The sequence below is a fragment of the Ornithodoros turicata genome, chromosome 1 (assembly GCF_037126465.1).
Source record: "Ornithodoros turicata isolate Travis chromosome 1, ASM3712646v1, whole genome shotgun sequence".
NCBI classification, from domain to species: Eukaryota; Metazoa; Arthropoda; class Arachnida; order Ixodida; family Argasidae; genus Ornithodoros; species Ornithodoros turicata.
The window spans coordinates 43,904,085-43,924,926 of NC_088201.1; the positions used below are offsets into that span (position 1 = coordinate 43,904,085).

At 43.1% G+C, this 20,842-nt stretch overlaps 1 protein-coding gene across 4 annotated transcripts in view; it reads right to left on the bottom strand.

The window, feature by feature from the left end:
* The window catches only part of LOC135378114 (zinc finger protein ush-like), a 295,765-nt gene that overhangs the window by 75,650 nt on the left and 199,273 nt on the right, over positions 1 to 20,842 (bottom strand). Inside the window, exon 2 of one of the 4 annotated variants that reach the window (XM_064610995.1) lies at positions 13,569 to 13,629. The exons of the other annotated variants lie outside the window; for them this stretch is intronic. Coding sequence (XP_064467065.1) covers positions 13,569 to 13,629 — 61 coding nt within the window. The remainder of the gene's footprint in view (positions 1 to 13,568; positions 13,630 to 20,842) is intronic. 4 annotated transcript variants of the gene reach the window in all.

The following is a 20,842-nucleotide window of genomic DNA, read 5'->3' on the forward strand; positions in this document are numbered from 1 at the left end:
TGTGCCTCTGCTGCAAGGACACCAGACTTTGTATATATACGGTAAGGAATCGGTATAGCTCGCAGAATACAATGCACGTCAGAAGTTCTGCGAAATAATTACTATTCCGGAGCAGCGCAACTCTCTACACCGATCCAGTTCAAACTGTCAACCGAGCTCGATGGGCAGCGACTGAACAGAGTAAAATTTGCTGCACGCGAACAGAAATTCTTTTCGGTGCGATACCTCTGTCTCCCAAGACATTCAAAGAGAATGAGACTCACCTTCAGCCTTCTCTTTTGATAAAACGCAGGAATGATTGCGATAATCAGCACCAGGAAGAATAAACGAGTCCCCTGCATGCATTAATCTAGAGATAAAAGGCGAAACGCATTTAAGACGGTCACAGATAATAAGTGCTATAAAACACGAGGAACAAACTAAGGTCCAGTGTACTCCCGATGAGAGAAGATGTTATCACAATGTCACTGCGAGGAATTTCAATTCGGGAAAGGCATAACGTATAAATTTCCCCGCTCTCACTTTTCTAAGAACCGAGATCTTCTGAGGATAACCCCACGGAGATAGGGCAAAGTAATACCGTTCGGATCGACGCCTGAGATTGCAATGGAAATACCAGATTATCGTGGTGAAGAGCAACACGGCGTGGCAGGCTTCGCAATGTGAGCTTCCCGTCGACGGTACCCTAACCTGATATCATTAGTTCGGATGCGCTATGCGACTGCGTCTGTTCGTATTTATCGCAGTTTGTTTGCAATGAACTGCGTCAGCAATTAAATTGCAGAAGGCTGTGAGGAATGCCTCACAGGAATGTGTGCCCAAGGGGAGAAAGGTATCTTGAGAGGAACATCCAGAATAACATTATGTACAAGGATTAGGCACGGTTAAAAAATACTACAAGTCGTCTGCCTTCTTTCTCAACCATATTTGGTATATGCACGTTAGGTTTAGGTGCATTACAGCTGGGTAACAAAAAGAGACGCAAGCGCTCATCGCCACATATAAACTAATTGTGTTTTTAGTTACATAAGCTACGAAGATTGTAAACGATTTATTGCGGATACGTAATAGCTAAGAGCTTGAGATAAAAAAATGCAGGTCGAGGCGTCAATTGAAATGTTGCGAGAAACACATCACATTCCTGATACATGTATAAAGTTTGCACGAAGGTGCGTTTTTCGTTCTGCGCATCTGACACCTCAATTGCACAGTACGACTTTGCATAATACGAATGATTGATTGATTGATTGAAAAATAAAGATATGGATATGTGAGTCAGAAAAAGTCGAAGTCTTTAGTTGGTCGCGAGTGCAATGCTTTCTCTACGTTATTGTGGCTGCGTAACAGTCAATGCGCATCAAAACTCATCAAACATAGAATACTCCGTGCATGATACATCCCAAGTTTTCCGGGATATCGTCGATTACCCTTATTTAAGTTATAGTTTTTCAGCTATAAAACCTATAAGTTATAATAAGCCTCACTTTAACACACCTAAATGAAATGTCGATCAGGTATAAGTTTTTCACATGGATGACGATGATAAATGCGAGAAAAAAAACTGGGGAAATAGAAAAATGTGTTCATTTAAACGAGATATCAGACTTAGCTGAAACGCATTGTGCGTCACACATAAGAAAGCGAGAGCGGGGCTGCGGAAGCGTGCTGCTTCAGTAACCACGCTCTGCTAATTCACACTGACTGAGACGCATTGACTGAAACATTGACAGCGTCCCGGACCAGACGCGTGAGGACGCTCTTCCTACCATCCTAGGATAACATGAGTATCACAGGTTCACGAGAGCGAGAGAGAGCATGCACGTGGTTTATCTCATAATAAACCTTTTTCTATTCGATTTCTTCTTACGCATATGTTATACCAAAAGTAATGTTTAAAGGCTCTCATTTTATCACCAACCTTAAAACTCGATGCAGCTACGGTGCCCTCTTTCGTCATATTTTGTACAGCAGCTGAAACAGCGCTTAGCCGTATCAGCAACCATTTAAACAAGTGCCTCCCTCCTCCCCTAAAGGAAATAACTTCTTTCCGTCATCATAACACACTGCAACATTCCAATCATAGCTCTCTCCCTTAATCTCAGTGCGCCCTCGTGAACTGACAGAGCAGTTCAATTTATTCCAGCGCTTTGGAAACAACTCCTCCCCATTCGCTCCGCAACAGCCCCGTGACTTCCACAGTCAACCACTAGATGGCGGGGTCTATCTTAGGGAACGCACGCTAGACGCGCAGATTGAGTTTTCCCGATCAAGTCCCTTTTAATCTGGATTTTCGTTCGGCTTTGGGATGGCCATCGATATATTCTTAGCGAGAAAAGACCTCCGAGAAGGGTCTCGAAAGTTTCGGGGCGAGATAAATGCACGCCTTAACCTGGGGCTGCTTTAATAACTTGAACTACGGAAACAAAGGACGCAAGAAAAATGCGTTTGGGAAACGATTGAAATACTGTGGCGATCGAAATGCAAAGCGTTGATGGAGTTCCGGAAGCCGATTAAATGAAATGAAGCTTTCAACGAACGCGTGTGTGCTCGTTGGGGCCTTTAGAGGTCGGGACATGTCGCGGAAGTGGTCTTAAGAAGTTTTGTGTGGGATTGTAGAAGTGTACTATAATGCCCGAAACACCTACGGACGAGTCGGAATATTTCGATGCAATAATTGGTGGTGAATATTTGAAGCCATGCCTTGAGAAATAACAATGACTGCATATAAATGGGAAATTTGTAAAATATAGAAGTTCGTGTCAGCACCATGGCGTTATTCGCTGTTCACAGATTGAAAAAGAAACTTGAAGCACAAATGGAAACAGAGATCAATTGACTTTCTGCAGGCAGTTGGGTTTAAAACCACATGACGAGGATCAAAATACAGAGATGAAAAGCAAACATTCGAGGTAATATGTCGGTAACTTTGGTAGAAGTCGAAACTGGGAAGAGAAAACATTCTCAATTCCAGGCACATGTATATCGGTCCTGAATGAAATGTTGATAACAACTAACGTTCAATACATTCTGAAGCTCAGCTTACGGTTCTTGGTTGATCTCCCAAAATGGATTCATTTTGATCAGACTGACTCACAAGTATTTTTTAATTCTGTGTTAGCGCCGCGAAGCAGCTGTGGCTATGAGCGGCGTACAGATGTGGACAGATGGAGGGAGGACAGCAGGAAGAAGTGGGGAACATGGGAGTTAGTATGCGTCCTGGGCCGACTTTAGGGGGAACTGTGCCGACATTCGTCTGGAAAGTCTTCGGAAAACCCAGGGAAAACCTCAGACAGCACAGCCGGTGGTAGGATTCCAACCCACCACCTCCCAGTCTTCAGCACGACCTTGGCTACCACCAACGAGCTGGACGCCTTAGCCCGCTCGGCCATTCCGCTGGTCACAAGTTATAAGTGATGCTAATACTTCAATCGCACTAGTGCCTTTAAATGGCTTACGAAAGATCGTAATTCTTGGCCTTATGTCGCGAGACGGGTGTGAAAGAAAATACCTTACTCTCAGTGATGCGAAGTACTTGAAGTACCAAGTACTTCTTTAACAAGATTTCTGAGTGTACGTTACTTTAAGTACATTTCGAACTGTGTCCTTTGTACTGTACTGAAATGAATATTTTGTAGTGCTTTCCTATCAAGTATATACTGAAGTACCCAAACTGGGACTGCAGACAAAAATCGAAAAAAAAAAAGGCGTTGCTTGAAGGGGCGTATTTGAAGAAGAAAACCCATCGTCGACAGGTTGGGATATTCACATGTTATTAAGAAGAGAAGGGCAACCTAGGGATGGCATTATCGTTGCATTTTTTGATCAGATTTAAAACCGAGAATACAACGTAGTGTTTGAAACGTTGTATTTCTCTTCTTGTTTCTGCTCACGTTTATATGTGACAAAGTTCATAATTAGGATGTCATAATGTTATCCTACCACACCAGGGATTCTTAGGTTTGCACACAACTTTACATTACTTTACAACAGTACCATCATGTTGTTCTATATTTAAAAGTTGGGAACACAAAGACGCATACGATATGACACCGCGATAGGCAGCACGATGACTTGGGTTTCTCTTTCCGGTTCTCGCAATACATGATCCGCAGTACTTTTACATTGTTTCCTCCATTACCAGTTAAAAACCATTCTTTTCCACAATGGGTGAGTGGCTTTTAAGTGTTATATGATCAACGAAAGTGAGAGGCTGGAACGCATACACGGTTTTAGTATTAATTTTTATGTTATACCTTCGTTTCAATCGTCACATGGAATACATTGCTGCGGACAACAAAGCCACATGAAAATGAGGGTCTGAATTAGGCTTGATATTACTTTTTCTTGTATTATTACTCTTTTTTAAAACATGTGATATGCCAGAAAGCGACAAGAAGTGCGCAGAAATATATAGTCTTTTTTACTATTTATTTATTGCATTTGCATCTCGCACCGCCCCTCCTGCGTCCCGATTGGTCGTTCTTGCTTGCAGACCATTCTCGCTAGTATAAAAAGCGCTGACTCACTTGATGTCACCACACGCCAGGAGTACCATAAGCGCGATCGCTGCGCGCCATTCTTGTAAACTAATTTTTTGAAATATTAATAACATAAAATAATAATAAATAATATGAAATATTTTTCGTGATGGCTCCTGACGCTAATATGTTCCTATCACGCGATAAAAAAAATAAAAATAAATCATGTTCCAAATCCTTTCCTGCTCCTTCCGAGGATAGCAGGTACTCCGTACTTTACTTTTAGTACAATTTTGATGTACTTTGCCTATCACTGCTTATTGTTTCACAGCGACGAGTACAGCTTAGGACAAGAGTTTACGGAACACGGCACTGGCGTATTTCTTTGTCGCAGCGCCCCCCTGCTTGTCGTCAGGAAGGGCTCGAATAAAAAATGGGTGACCAGGCTATTATATCCATCTTTCAGTTCATGTGGCTGCTTCTGTTCGTTCACAGGGGGTCGCCCCAAAAACGGAAAAATGCGACACCCCTGTGTTCCATAAACTTTTGTCATAAGCTGTACCAGTACAGACTGTCTTTGCGAGCTCACCAGGCACACTATGCGACTCAGCTTCAATGTGGCCAATAATTGTTTTATTCAGTCAGTGAGAGTTTTCAACTCTTTCACTACGCTCAGTAAATGAGTGGCAAAGGGAATTTAGTGAGCAACGTTAATAAAGGACAGACACGTTGTCAAGAAGCCACCGCCGAAACTCTTCTGACTCGTCAAGTTGCTCAAGCATAAATAGAACAACTTTGAATAGTTCCGCAAACGTGACTGTCAATAAGATGCACGAAAGCATCTCACAATGGCGAATTCCCCTGGCCATTTTCGTGCAGCGCAGTGTAGCGTGCCGGTGTGGGTTCAGCCTTGAAAGCGAACGGAAGGACCACTGAAACGCGACACACGTTGGACTGAAGCGGCCGTGTGACATGCACGCTCGAGCCGGTGTAATTTTTTCTGCACTACAACCACCAGAACAGGAAGGGCGGGTGGGGGGGGGGGGAGTTACGACGTAGGAATAAGGGGTGAGTTTTAGCTTCTTCAGAGCCTTTCTTTTTCTTTTTTGATGCCGTGTTAGCGCCGCGAAGCACCGGTGGCTATGAGCGGCGTACAGATGTGGACAGGTGGAGAGAGGACAGCAGGAAGGAGTGCGAGACAGGGGGGGACTTCGGAGGGTCACTTCACTTGAGAAGGCAAATGAGAAGGTTTTTTGTGCAACGTCGCTTCCGGGGCCATTTTGACATGCTACGGGCACATCTACCCAGCGATTCTGAAACTGTCCTTGAAAAGGCTATGCAGAGCAGCAAAAAACAGAAACCAGCAAACTGGCAATGACGTCACGCGGCTGGCTCTCAATTTCAATTGAATGATGACAGTTGAAGCATGCAGCTGGGCATTGAGAGGCTTGTGTTGCGTTTGTCCTATGTTTCATCCCCGCATCCACTGCAACGTCCCAATTTCAGTTTCGCTTTTCGGTGGAACACGATTCATGCTGCTGGGCACCGGGTACGAACATATCGAGTTCCTTGTTAGGACAAGAAAGCTTTCTTTCTGGGAAAAGTGATCTCCTATAGACGCACACAGACTTGGTTTCTTGGAAGTCGTCGTCGTTAAAAGAACATCGCACGAAAATGTCGACCTTAGGGCATCCGGCCCCTCCAAAAAAAGAAAAACACCCACTAATCTCCTAAAACGTGATCACAAAAAGAAAAAAAAACGAACCAAAAGCACATTCTGGATACTGTTTCTTACCTAGGTAGACGAATGCATTATAATAATCAGGTAGCAAAGGATAGGGGTACGGAAAGCACAACGAGTGCTCCGCTGTACTTCCCTCTCTCTTCTGGTACATTTATTACAAGCATTTGCTTGAGAGAAGAAATAAGCGAGACGACAAAACATAACAAAATGATTATATGAATAACGAGACCAAGTTGAAAACATGGGAAGTCTACCTCTTGGAACGGGAGCAGACACCAACATGCCTTTATCCATTTCCAGTGCCTGTTATCCGGCTTTCTCGAAACGCCGCCTATCTTATCGGAGCAGACGTCGGAAACTCATATATCAGAACGGCTTGCTTCTGTTATTTCCTGTCGTATCGACGGCCTGATAACTAAATGCAACGGATGTAACAAACGTCAGATAACGGAGCCGGTGACTGCATGGTGCACCGAGGTTGCCGTGAAATCAGTCTGTCAGCAGAAAGTTTTGACAAGGCTTATCGATAGATGGCGCAAACTAGAACATGTATGAGAGGAGAAATGCGTTATTTTATAACTATAGAATACCTAAAGTATGAAAACGTGCTTTCAATCCCTGGGTTCACATTTTTAAAGTCAAACACATAAACGAAGGACTGATCGCAGGACGTACCCCCTGCCCTAAAAAAATTGCATTGTTTGTAATACTCTTCATCGGAGTTAGAGTATAGTAGGATTACAAATAAAAAAAAAGTGATAAGCAGTGTTCCCATCGACACTTTCAGCCAGTGTTTCACACCACACTCCGGAAGGCATAACCGCATACCGCTACTTTTCGTAAAAGAGCGTCACACTCATTATAATTTTAAAAGTAAAGCATAGCTATACTGTTGCGGTGTAAAAGTAGAGTAATAACCTTCCACTACGCGCGAGTGCAGTGTGTTGAAAAACTCGGTTAAAAATTGTAAGTGAACGTCAGCGCGGAGCTGTCATTTTTTCTTAACATCTCGTAGTTTGTCCCTTGTAAACGCTTTTTGATAACGTTTTACCAGCTACTTTTTTGAAACTTGACACGTGCCATTGGCACACACACCCAACCGCCCATAGCTGCGCAGTGCAGTCGACCCCCGTTCATCCGGGCAAGTAACGTGGGGATAGATTTGAGTCCCTGCGATTTGCTTTCATTTATCCCGGATTCAGTTTCCGGATTCGGACAAATTTCCAGGAGCCATCATGGAAAATACCCAACCGCATTCACTTATCCGGTGTTGAGTCAGAGACAATTAATGTGGGGCCAACGTTTCGTCAAGCTGGGGTGACAACCTCGAGGAGATTTTCCCTTTCCAAATGTGCACATGTACTACACATTGACCAGTTCAGCCATTTGACGGTGAAAGAAAAGGTCATTCCGTGACTTTTAAAGATGTCTTCGGTCATGCGTGCACATGCCAGGCAAAGCGTCGTATAATAGTAGTCAGCGTGTGGTAAGCAAAGCTGCAGTATGCAAGAAGTAGAAAGAGTCTGTACATTGAGATTTTTTAAAGGAAAATAGTAATGTTTCCCAACTCAACGTCATCAGGTCGAGGTTATAGGAGTTGAAATACTACAGTAATTTTACGCGAATCACGATGGGCAGTTTCTGATGTCATCCGAAATAAACACAGCCTTTGTGGACAACTGATGATTCGTCTGCTCTCGAGCGTCATTTATCCGGATCTCCCCTGCTATCAGAATATTTTCGCTGCAAACGGTCAGTGCCGGAAAGATGGGTGTTGAATGTAGTTGTTTCATACGTGTGCATGTGCGTGTATGTGCTTTTCGGCTGTAACGGAAGAAACCGAAAATAATTACGTGACTCACCCGTTCCGCCAGAAATCGAAAGTGTAGTGCAACCAATACCTACTCCACAGCCAAAAAGGATGTAGCAATGCAATGGTGGCGTTAACTGCGCTCTCATTGGCGTACTTACCTGCGCGCTTACCTGGCGTACACAGTTTCTATGTAGATTATATATACAATTATGATGTAAAATGGAACTCGAAAAAGAAAGGGCTGTCAACACTGGCATAGAACTTCCCTGTCGCCGCCGCGAAGCAACTGTGGCTATGAGTGGCGTACAGACGCGCAAAGATGGAGAGAGGACAGCAGGAAGATGTGGGGGGCAAGGATGGGCAGTATTTAAATACGTTGTAATTAAAATACTATTTAAAATGTAAATACATGTATTTATATTTTGTATTTAAATACAGACTAGAAAAATGTATTTATAATTATATTTAAATACAGACTAGAAAAATGTATTTATAATTATATTTAAATACCAATTTTCGGGTATTTATTCTCGTAAATACTTTATAAATACCCCTAAATACAGTATATACTGACTTCTACCCTAAAGTTGCCCTGCATTTGACCTTTCGCGAAGAAGGGCGAGTCTGGGGCACAGTTGTACCTTGTTTGCGCAGCATACGCATGTGACAACCATTCTAGATGGGGAAGGGAGTTGCCTCAGGACAGAAGCCGCCGATATTTCGAACAGCGACTGTTCTTCTTCTGGGCAGTCGAACAGCTTTCGAACAGTCTCTGTTCGAAATATCGGCGGCTTCTGTCCTGAGGCAACTCCCTTCCTACATCTCTACCGGTTCGCTGGATTTCTAACCATCTACATTCTAGATGGGGAGTTTTTCACTGTTGTTGCGGACAACGGTCACATCTACCTGATTACCTTGTTGTACGATTCATCTGTGGAGATGCTGTTCTCCTTTGCGAAACTGATCGTACAACTGAACAGAAGATACCTCAAAGATGCAGTCTTCGAGAAACTTCAAATATTAAAATCGTCACGATGGTCTAAAAATAAATGTTATTATTGCTTGCTGATTCGTCATGGTGATCATCATTATTTCTGTAATCCCAGGTGCCATCTTCCTCAAAGTATTTATGGCGGTAGTTATGGTATTTAAATACTGTATTTATATTTTGTATTTAAATACTAATATTGAAAAGTATTTATGAAGAGTATTTAAATACCCCTTTCAACGAAGTATTTTGTATTTATATTTAAATACCCAAAAAATGTATTTATGCCCATCCCTGGTGGGGGGACAGGAGGGTTAGTATGCGTCGTGGGCCGACTTCAGGGGGAACCATGTCTGGAAACACCACCTCACAGTCTTCAGCACGACCTTGGAGTAACCCCCAACGGGCGGATGCCTTTATCTACTCGGCCATGCACCTGAGACTTCTGACCATGCAGTTGACATGTAATGCCGGTAGAGGAGCATAAAGGTATGTACAATTCGAAATAGTCTGGATTTTCAAAATGAGGCAGTATAATCGCGATATGGAAATTGAGATATCGTCATTTTTTCCCCTCCCAACAGCTCAATAGCAAAAATGCACTAAATCTTGCGCACAACAGGGGAGATAATGAAGGAAAGCGCTTGAAACGCAGTAACCACGAAGTAAAGCCTCATAAACACGAGAAATAATACAAGTACATGGGAAAACTCTATGACGGGCTCATCAGGAAATAACTTCCCACTTTTATAGCCCCCTTGGATACGTTTTATCACTGGTACTTGAAAGTAAACGGTAAAAAAAAAAGTGGTGCAGTAAATTACAGATAACACTCGAACGAAGAAATCCAGTTCGAAGCATCGTTTTACTTACAAAGGGCTGAACAACCCCTTCAATAATAATAAGAAAAGACTTCTATTGTCTTTGCCCATTTCAACAGTGATTACTGGCGCACACATTTATTTCAGTTGATGGGAAGCCGGTTACAGAATTACCTCCTTTTTAAAACTGCGCGTCACACACCCGTATTACGCCTTATCAAACGCCTCTCAAAACGCTCCAACCTAAGGTTAAAAAAAAGAAGGAGAGAGGTGCATAACGCGAATAAAAAACGTGGCAGTTCTGAACCTTATATTCGCTCTATAATAACATTTGCTTATCTAGATTACGTGCAAGAACATTATACATTTATAGGGCGAGGCAAATAGTAAGGCTGCGCTCCGTTAATGGCGCCCTCTCACTAAGTACTGGCGCCGTGTGCCTGAAACATGGGTGTAGTTGCCCGTTTCAAGATTACGCGCTTTTCATTTATTGCCACGTGAACGACTGCTTCAGACGGGAGGAGGCTTCCTACTTAGGAGGTGCATAAAGCATTGCTCACTTTCTGTATTTCCTTAAAGACGAGCAAAATTATTCTGTGTATCTTGATGAATGAAATTTCCCTAGTCTATCCGAAGACAAACAGATAACGATGCGATGTCAACTGAAAGCAGAATGTGCGAGACACGGGTCAGATGTGTATCGGTTTGTTCTGTTATTGGAAAGCGATATATAGCAACGTTTCAATATAAACTATGTTCTCAAAATGTTCACTCAGGAAATGAACAAATCGTCGGTGTCTTCAAACGAAGGACATATACACTCATTTGTTTGGAATGATAAGAATATCCTGTATGGCAGAAATACCCTTAGTTGACAGTGGCCTTAACCAAAACATTGCAGTTGTAGCTAGGGTTTCTCGTTGTCGGCATTTGGCGAAAAATGCTGTAAAACATCCCCCGAAAGTTTTGTTTGGAAAATCGGGATATGCCGAAAAAATTCGAAAATGGCGTTAAGTTGCGGACTGTATAGGGAGTCTATCGGAATTGTTGGAAAGTGGCAGCGTCTTTTTTTCCCCCTGAGAGGGCAAAAAAGGAAACATTGATGAACACACAAGAAGAAGGCAGGCTAGCTGGTGCGAGTTGAGCTTGTTGATGCTGTTGAGCCTGTTTGTGTCGTGTCTCTAGTCTCTGTGTCATTCCTTCCTCAAGCTCAAGGATGTTGCCCTGTTCAAAAAAGGAGAATTACAATGTCACTTCCCGTTCTGAAAACGTACTCTTATTTTTGGGTGAAGGACCTGTTTCATTGCTTGTGTTTTCAGTGATGGATGGCCTCACACCAGTAAGAACGCTGGCTGGTTAGTCCTTTGCAATGGTTGGACACGGAGCACGATCAGTGACCTTTCCGTGTTCCATTCTAGGTGTGTCCTTTCGTTCCACTTAATCCTAGTCTTACTGCTTGGCCATGCCAATTACCAGTTGGACCAACTACCGGTTACCAGGTCCCGTGTGTGTATTACAAGTTCTGGGCGTTTGCCCTTATAGTTACCCTTGCATTGTCAACAGATAATATGATACTTTATTTGTTTGCGTCCTGCTCCTTTCTTATTAAGGCTGACTGCGGCTGATTGAAGCTTGTTTCGGTAACACAGTATAAATACGCGAATTCGGGCATTTACTTTTTAGTTCTAAATATTACAGCCGATCAACTCCGCTTTTTCGAAACCAAATATATGCCGATAAATACCCCCCTCTCGGATTTTCAGGAAAATAAATGCCGAAAACGAGAACCCAGTTGCAACGAAAGCGAATACGACGAGGGAATGAGAACTCGTGGCTTTGCATCGCGGCGAAATTGTCATACGAAGACAGGATTACTGACAATTTCTATTCTTGTTTATACCAGAGGAAGTGGCGCAATCTCCAATCTTGTAATCAGTTAATCCACAAGAAATTCTTCTGGACTTCTGATTTTGTGTTATATATGAAGGTATTGTGCGCAGGTAAATCCGAATTGTTTTGCTGTGCACTCCTACTTGGGCTTCCAGAGGGAACCCAGAAGTGTTCTCAAACAAATCAAATAATACGAACAGAAGGTAATGCTTCACCAACGCTGAAAGTTTGTATTTATGCTAATACCAAGAGAGAGAGAGAGAGAGTAGAGTATACTCACCCCATCTTTCTTCCTCTCCTGCCTGCTGTCATAATTCCCTAATTATATAGTAATTAACAATATTAGAGATGGTTCCAGCTCGAGAAATGTGTTCAGGCGGATGGCTTATAGCATAAAATTAGAACCCAGCATTCTGGGTTCTTTTTTTTCTTTAGCCCGACACAAGGCTTCTCCCTGTTTCGCTACAAGATCACATGAAGTCTCGGGACCAACTGCTATACGACAGATCAACACTCCGGAAATTCGAAGTCCAGCTGACGATAATGCAAAAATAAATGAAAAGGTGTAGCCTTCTGTATGAATGAAAGCGGTTCCTTACGTTAGCCTTGTGGCTATGGTTGTGGCTGTCGTTAGTATAGGGCAGTCTTAATTGGCGTGACTTCTATAATCATACGTCGCGTTAAGTATCGAACGGACCTTGTTCATTCTTTCTGGCGTCGACCCATATCCACTTTGTTGACTTTGATGACGGGGTGGTACATTTCAGAAAGCCGTCTCGGTAGCTCTGTGGCTAGCGCATAAGCAGATACGACAGACAAATACGAATGAATTATAAATAAGTATTTAAAAAATACAACGCAAAAACACTTTCCAATGCACGTGAAATAACTATTACATAATAGAAGTTTCAATGCGTGCCGTCGTTTGATGGTTGTATGCAACACAAGTACTAAGGTACAGATAGCGTGCACGAGCGTTCGAGATTATCGCTGAAATATTTGAAATAGTCGCATGGATAAACAGATAGCGGTAAAAAATAACAACAGTGCCTTACCATATGTTAAACTAACTATTCAGCAGCTCGCATATGCATGTCATTCGCCACAGTCAATTGCATCATTTTTGCATACGGTCATACTTGATTCAAGTATTTGAAGAACGTTTTTCAAGTTACCGCGTTTTACCATGAAAGGTAGTGCTTTGGGAACAACGCACTAGCACAATATGGAATACTGAAACAAGCGGTCTGGCAACGATGTCCTGGAGACAGTAACGTAACTGTTGAATGGAAAGGATGCATTCCACACAGTTCCACCGAGCAGGGCCGTTTGAGTTTCTTGATTGTCCATATTACAGGAGATAGAGCTTCTGAGACAGGAGACGGGCAGCCTCGGCCGAAATTGGACAGCGGTGAATAACTTCACTTCTTATCATTGCTGAGTCGTTGAGGCTCACAACACCTTACCACGTTCTTCTCTTTCATTGTTTGCACGAACAAATAACGACGACGATGGCCCCCTTTCGCAAAGTTAGAGGTGTTACAATAAATAAATGGAAGAACCCGTTTGGGATTTTCTGTGTGACATTCATTTTTATTCAACTGCCTTTGCAATTTGTAAACTTTAGTAGAAGAAAAAGAGAGAACAAGCATGCTTAACGAGGGTCTGAAACTTGATGGCCAGCAATAGCATGCAGTAATATTTACAGATTATAATCGTAACCTCGCATCCTTTTAGCTTCTCATACGAACCTTTATTGAACATCATGTTTCACGTGAATCAAATCACTGGAGTGATTTGATTCACACGAAGTACAAAGATGAACAGGACTCACCTCCATGAATCATCAAGGGAATAGTCAAACGGATAGGAACGTATTTGGAATAGGGACTCACCTGTAAATATAAACAGTGTACAAATTAGTTTATCTTCTCATCCAACAGAACTCGAGTTAAGCAGATAACATGCGGAGATAAGAAGAGGTTAACACCATTGTTAGTATGCGTCGAGAACAAAACAACTGGACAATATCAGTGCTAACATTCCCAACGATGCGGAGATACACGAGCAATTATCTTACATCAAATCCTAAGCGTGGCAATATTTACTGTTGTCTCCACTTTTGAAAGTAAATCAGTTGATAACCTTCACTGATTTAATATGCAAAGTTTGTGCTGAATGCACTCTGCTCGTCCCTAACTAAACATTATCAAGCTTATGCTCGCATGTTACGGTGATAAGTTTATTTCAACGTGAGCACCAATTCGAGTACTATGAAGCCAATCAACGGTTCAAATCTTCAAATGAATACGCAATATAATCGCGACAAGTAAAAAAGAAAGAGAGAGAGAGGAAGAAGAGACAATAAGTTAGAATCCGCGTAACTCGTCCACTCCATAAAAAACGCCAAGATAACACTGAGCACCCATCAGCAAAGAGAAACTGAATGCGTCGATCATTTCCAACCTCCCAGTATGCTCTCTGATGATCTCTCATTTCCAAGCTGCTACTGTCATTCGTCCAATCTCCTTTTGTGAAAAAGAACCCACTTTACAATCAGTTCATAGAGCGTTTGATTGCCATTCACAAAAGCGAGGGGGTGTCTCCCTTGAAATACAGCATAAAGATCTCGGGCCACCCCTATAAGAAAATCCTCCAATTGATTCCAACAGAGGGAGCACACTTCATCAGCAAGCCTCGTGCATATAATCAAGGCAGAGTTTGATGAAGGGGTTACTCTCAGAGTTTTGATGAGTTCAGTGCCGCATGGTTTTTCAGCTGATGTTGTAGTTCGACGTGTTCATGATCTTGATTAGAAATACTTAACATATTGAAAATCAAAGGTTATATTGTGTGTCCAGAGACAGGAAAGATGGCGAGACGGTAGCTTTACCGTTGTACACTTCGGGATTTTAAACACTTACAATAGTAGGTCACGGAATGTGAGATTACAATTTCCGCACCATAACATCCAATAGTTCTCTCATGTTTACTTCTGGATGGAGGAAACGTTCGTTGAGTTCAGCATAGCTCCTTATTCGTTGTTCGTATACTCCTATCCCCCATAACATTTCTACAGCAAAGGGCTCTAAAGCGCAAACTGACAGCGCGAGTGCATCGTGGTGAGCAGGCTTTTTCATGCCAGCAAAGCGCTGCAAAGCAACGCTCCGATAACGCCACTCACACAACAGGCCCATTTTGTCAAGCTAACCATACCTTTCAGGAGTTTACTGTTGTGACCTTGTCGTCTTAACGTTCTTTAAAACCTGTTTTCTATTTTTTTAATTCCGTGTTAGCGCCGCGAAGCAACTGTGGCTATGAGCGGCGTACGGACGTGGGCAAGTGGAGAGAGGACAGCAGGAAGGAGTGGGGGACAGCGGGGTTAGTATGCATCCTGGGCCGACTTCAGGGGGAACTGTGCCGACATTCGTCTGGAAAGTCTTCGGAAAACCCAGGGAAAACCTCAGACAGCATAGCCGGTGACAGGATTCGAACCCGTGTCACCTCCCAGTCTCGGCGTGGAAAGCGATCATCTTGACCACTATGCCACGGGAGCTGGTAAACCTATTTTCATCACCTACGGTTTAGCTGTATTTTGTGTTGCAGACACATCAGATGACTGTTGGTATCGATCTCTGCCTCTTAGCTGCAGTGTGGCAAGCCTTCCATGCACAACAATATACTGATACTACAAGTGCATATGTAATTGGCGGCGATTATCTGATTACTGCAATGCTTCAATACGCAGCAGTCTACGAACAGCAACGTATACATAAAAATAAAAATAAAAACATCCGTAAACAGATGTCCAACTTCGAATATACCTCAACTTTCGGTAGACTTGGGTATGAGGGTTGCGGTACATAAATAAAACACAGTGACCTTGACACCAAGACGTTCTCCTTCCTTTATTTTTCCTTACAAACAAACAAACAAACAAACAAACAAACAAACGTTCTTCTTCCTCTGCCGTTTTTCACTCTTAGCGCACTAATTACGCTATACAGAGAGCTAGTGTTGCCCTGACACGAAGCACCCACCTTGGGTACCTGCTAAGCTTTCTGACCGCGTCATTTCAAACCTAAAATTGGAAAGGCAGATTTTATGTTGATAGAGCACTTTTACAAAACTCTACAGAATTCTAATACGACCTAATGACGTGGTCCTTGCCCTCGAAGAAGAATTCACGTAAACTATCTATCTTGCACGTGCGTTTTTCACATTCGAAAATAACGGCGACGTAACCCGCACACACGTTCACTTTCATCACATAAACCAGCAGCACAACGACTGCAGCGCTAAACGCTTACTTAATCTCAATTTCACTCTCCCCCAAACACTAGCCACAGAGACTGGACATAAAATATCCTCCGCCCTACATGAAACCATTGAGGCGATCCATCTCTCGCTTATCTAATCTTGTCCGCTATCAGTCTGCCGACAGGCAGCGCTTCTTCACTAATAATAAAAAAAATGTTTCGGTCATCCTCAAGTAACACAACTCAAAACGACCCTTATCGCTTTGGGTGGTACATCCCGAGGAGACCCTGCTACTAAGTGGTTGGCATCCCCGCACAGCACGCGTTGACTGCGCTATCTGTTGTATATAAATTATACGTGTTTATATGGAGCTATCTGTTGGTGCGCAGGACATCACGGCTGACGTGCTGTACAATAAATATGGGACTAACAGCACCTACTGCGGCAGCTATGCATATTCTTCATTTTGGGCCGGTATCTTGACCAAGACGGCAAAAATGAGAGACAAGTAATAAAGTAAAAAAAGGCGGGCATGATTAATGTTGATTCCCGGGAATATTCCTCATCTCTGGCCAGGAGTCTTTTATCGGAACAGTGCTTGAGCGAAGAGTATGAAAAAGCATATCGGGTGGACGTCACCCATCATCGGCTGTTCTTTGCACAGTTTTATGAGAGTATACGATGCGCAGCTTTCGAGAACATGCAGCAGTACAATCAGGCGCTATGTGACAATGTAGGAACTATTTATGTTGCACGACGCTTACCGCTCCGCTGCTCTGCTCCGCTCCATGCTTCATTGCGAAGAATGTTAATTTCATTCACGAATATTGTGTGCTGAGATCACTAATATTTTAATCCTGTACCAAAATACAAGGAAAGAATATGGAGAAAGAAATCTCAATGTGTAATGTAATGTTTTTTCTTCTTCTTCTTCTCTTTTTCTTTTTTTTTTCGCTACAAGCGTGGGGAAGACGTGAGGCAAAAGGTCGGGAAAGGTTTGACTATGCCTCGGCCCCAATAAATCACATACAATTGAAACGGAAATAGCGACAAAATTGAACAACCAGCCAACGACAACTGAAAAATAAAGAAAAAAGAAAAAGAAAACTGCAACGGTGTGCCATTTATGTTAATCACAAAGGCTGCATCAGACGCACCGATAATAAGGCACTCTTCTTAGTAAGACATACTCATAAATCAAAAATAATTTTTACAACCTATATAACTTTGTTGATAATATCAATACGCTACGTGCAATATCATCTAATAAATTGGGAAGCTGATAAGAGAGACAGTGAAAACCAAAATTCGTCCTGCGTTCCGATAAAAACCACGGATAGAGCTGTGCGCGGGTGCGGTTATATAGGCGAATCCGCGCGGATATCCGCACACATCCTGGTTTAAGGACACAAATAAAACGTTTTGAAATCCGAGCGGATAAAACCACACGCCTCCGCGGTGCGCGCGGTATCCGCAAATAAGCATTAGTGCCTCTGCTGACGTTCCTTAGGCATAATTGAGAGGGGGTTTTATCGCTTTTAGATAATTGAGAGCTCGCAATGAAGCTAAGATAGCGTGGAAGTGCGCCATCCCTTGCATTGCTGTTCTTTCAACTGCTATTGTTGGACAACTGTATAGATGGCATAACGTCACTGAGCGAGTTCCTATGCTGAAAAGTAAACACGTCTGTAACATGGAATTTTCGGCGTGCGGGTTTTTTCCTACAACTGCAATGACCGTGGATGTGCGACTATACTTGATATCCGCGCGGACGCGGGCACATCTATTTCAACTCGCGCGGTTTAGGATGCGGTCGTGGATCCTACATGCGCAGATACCGTGCACATGCTGATATTGTCAATCTTACCACGCTACCTTCTAACCAGTGGCGAATTTCCCCATTCATTATCATTAACTTATTTGTTGTTGTTGTTCTAACCATGGAGTTGTTGTCCTAAGGGCGTCGACTGCGAGCCGATGTTGCAGTGAAGAAAGAACAACAAAGGGGTCGAGTGGGGTGTTGTGTATTTCTTGTGATGATTAAGGGATGCATAATGCGTAGTGTTTGTTAACAGACAGAGGTTGACTTTTTGCACAACAAGGGGTTGCGACAGTTCGTTCCAAGTTATGCCAGTAAATGTGAAAGACAATCATCCGCACGATGTGAACGTGCATTCTAAGTTTTGCAGCACAGGGGGGAATAGACGCGTAGAAAATCGGCACCGCGAATACTACAAAAAAGAAAGTAATTGGAGTAGATTTACACGTAAGGTGTGCCAGCTTAGCATGTGTCGCAGCGTAGGACTGCGGATAATTTAGACCAAATGGGCTTCTTTTGACGTGTGCCGGAAATCTCCGACACGGTGCTGGAAGCAATGTCTACCTCCCCCACATTGCCACCGTCCTGTATACAGTCAAATCCTGAAACTCATTCGGGGGTGGGGGATGTGTTTATTAAAAAAGAAAAAGAGCAAAAGTGAAGGTTAGGTTAGAGTTGTGCAGATATAACCGCGGACCCGCACGACACATGGGAGTGCAGCCGAGCAACACAAGTTAAAATACTAGACAAAACATAGAAAACCACGAAAGCGTCTGCGCACATTTAATTGCACTTTTGGTATATCAAAATGCACGCAACTATTGAGAAAAACGGTCATCAAAAAATAAAACGCTCCGGAAGTCCAGTCCTTTACGCTTTTACTTCGCGAACGCTGGTGAGAAATGTATGTCGTCCGCTTTGGTTGGCTTGAGGACTGTCCTCCTAGCTCGCATAGGAAGTCTCTTGGCTACCCTCCTCTCCTGGAGGATATGCAAAGCCAGAAACCAGAAAAAGCCAGAAAGAGAACGACCTTTCACTATAGGCGCGCTGGTTACTGTGTACCAACGCTGTAGCCCCTGCTAACTAAAGAAACATTTTCTCGTGACCTCTCCACCATTTTAATTCGGTCCTCACTGTGAGGCGACTCAATATTCCATTTCACCTGATTACCGCCAGCAATGGGGTAGTGTATCGCCCCTGGCGATGAAACTACCCACTCATCGTCATTTAAATAAAGTTGTTGTTGTCGTTAGGAGATCGCCAAGATCGGTGTCGCCACCTCGCATCGTGCTTAGAAGGCATGGATGCGGGTACCCGCGTCCATGCAAGACGGGTAGAAATGCGGGCACCCGTACGACCCGCAGAAAGTGCCATTTTCAACCCGCAAATTGAAAAATTGCGCGGGTATCCGTGGGTATACCTGCACACGCGCAGCCCTCTAATCAAAGTGTCCCACTGTTTTAGTACCCCCTCTCCCTATTTCTTACCTGCATGCTGCATTGCAAGTCGGCTCCCATCACTTTTTTGTGTGTGTGTGTGTTTTTTCTTTGTTTTTTGTTTTTGTGATAGAGTACCACCCCATTCACTTACGGGTTGTTGAGTAATATTAACATGAAAGGCAGCAAAGTCATTAAATAGAGACTCACAGCAGAGTGTAGTTTCCCTTTCTTTTCTTAATAACGTGTACTGGAGTAGCCAGTCCCGAGTAGCTCGAGACTAACATCTCCATTTTTTTCTTTTAAAAATCAATCAATCGGACTCACGGGAGATTCAATTTTGAAGAGAAAGTGAAGCCGTAGGCACCTCTTAAACGACGCAAGAAACGAAAGCGAAAAAGAACAACAGACAACGAGAGAGAAACATCGCTGCTCAAATTACGATAATTAATTTCAGTTTCACCTACGAAACCGTGCGTGACGGAAACAACACTCATTAACGTTATCCAAGAGTCGGGGCTGCACGGGGCATTCTACGCCCCGTGCAGACTATAGGGGGGCCTATATAGAGGCGCCACAAGCGGATCCCCTAGCCGGAGAGGCGCGCATTTCTACCGGGAATCGTTGCAGACGATTATGTGCGTGTCACTGCCATGCTGACCGTAGCGACCACTGACATTGCGCGCGTTAAATTTAAAGACAAGTTTATTTTGTGACACAGCAGTGTAACTTCAACTTTCAGAAAAGTGAACACACGAGCAACGTGACAGAACCGTGCAACGGCACTGCACATTGCGTACACGATAGAAGTGCCTTCAAAACAACGTTTCTCGCACTTTTTTTTCAGCTATTACCAAAGCAGAGGGGAATGTATTTTACAATGCAGTGGGGTAAATCCGACGTGGGCTTTCTGTTTTTCTAAAAAAAACATCAGGTTGGCTTGGCAAATTTCGGAGATATGTTGGGAAAATCCAATTTCACGCGAATTAAATTTGACAAAAGCGCTCAGAAGTAATGGCAAAATCTACCCAGAAATATATAGCGTTCACCCCATATCGTTCAGACAGTTTTTTTTTTTTTTTTTTTTGCACGTTAGGTGAAACACCCTGTATATGAGGCGGTGGACACACACATATGTAGAATCTATATATGTGGAATATTCGAGTTTACACACACGTACATAACGTACTTAATTGGTTTTATAGATATTCTTTCCTCCAAAGGCGTACAGAAAAATTCTAACACACACACACACAAATAGAGATACGATGATGAGATGGGGCTGATGCCGGCCAGCAGGCTGGGCGCTGCCCCAGTGCCACTTGTACGTTATGAGAGATGATGATGGATATGATAACGGGTCCAAGCAATCAAAAATTGAAAAGTGAAATAAAGTGAAAAATGATATTCTAAATCCTAATGTGAGCGTTCGCTCGGCTTTACCAGCACTAGTCCAAGTCAACAAAACTAGTCCAAGGAAACAAAATGCACACACGTGGCCCATTCACACACATATTATCGATACTGGCATGGTGTCCACCTCATAGACGTACAATGTTATCCTAACAAGCACGAAACTGTAAAACAAATGTA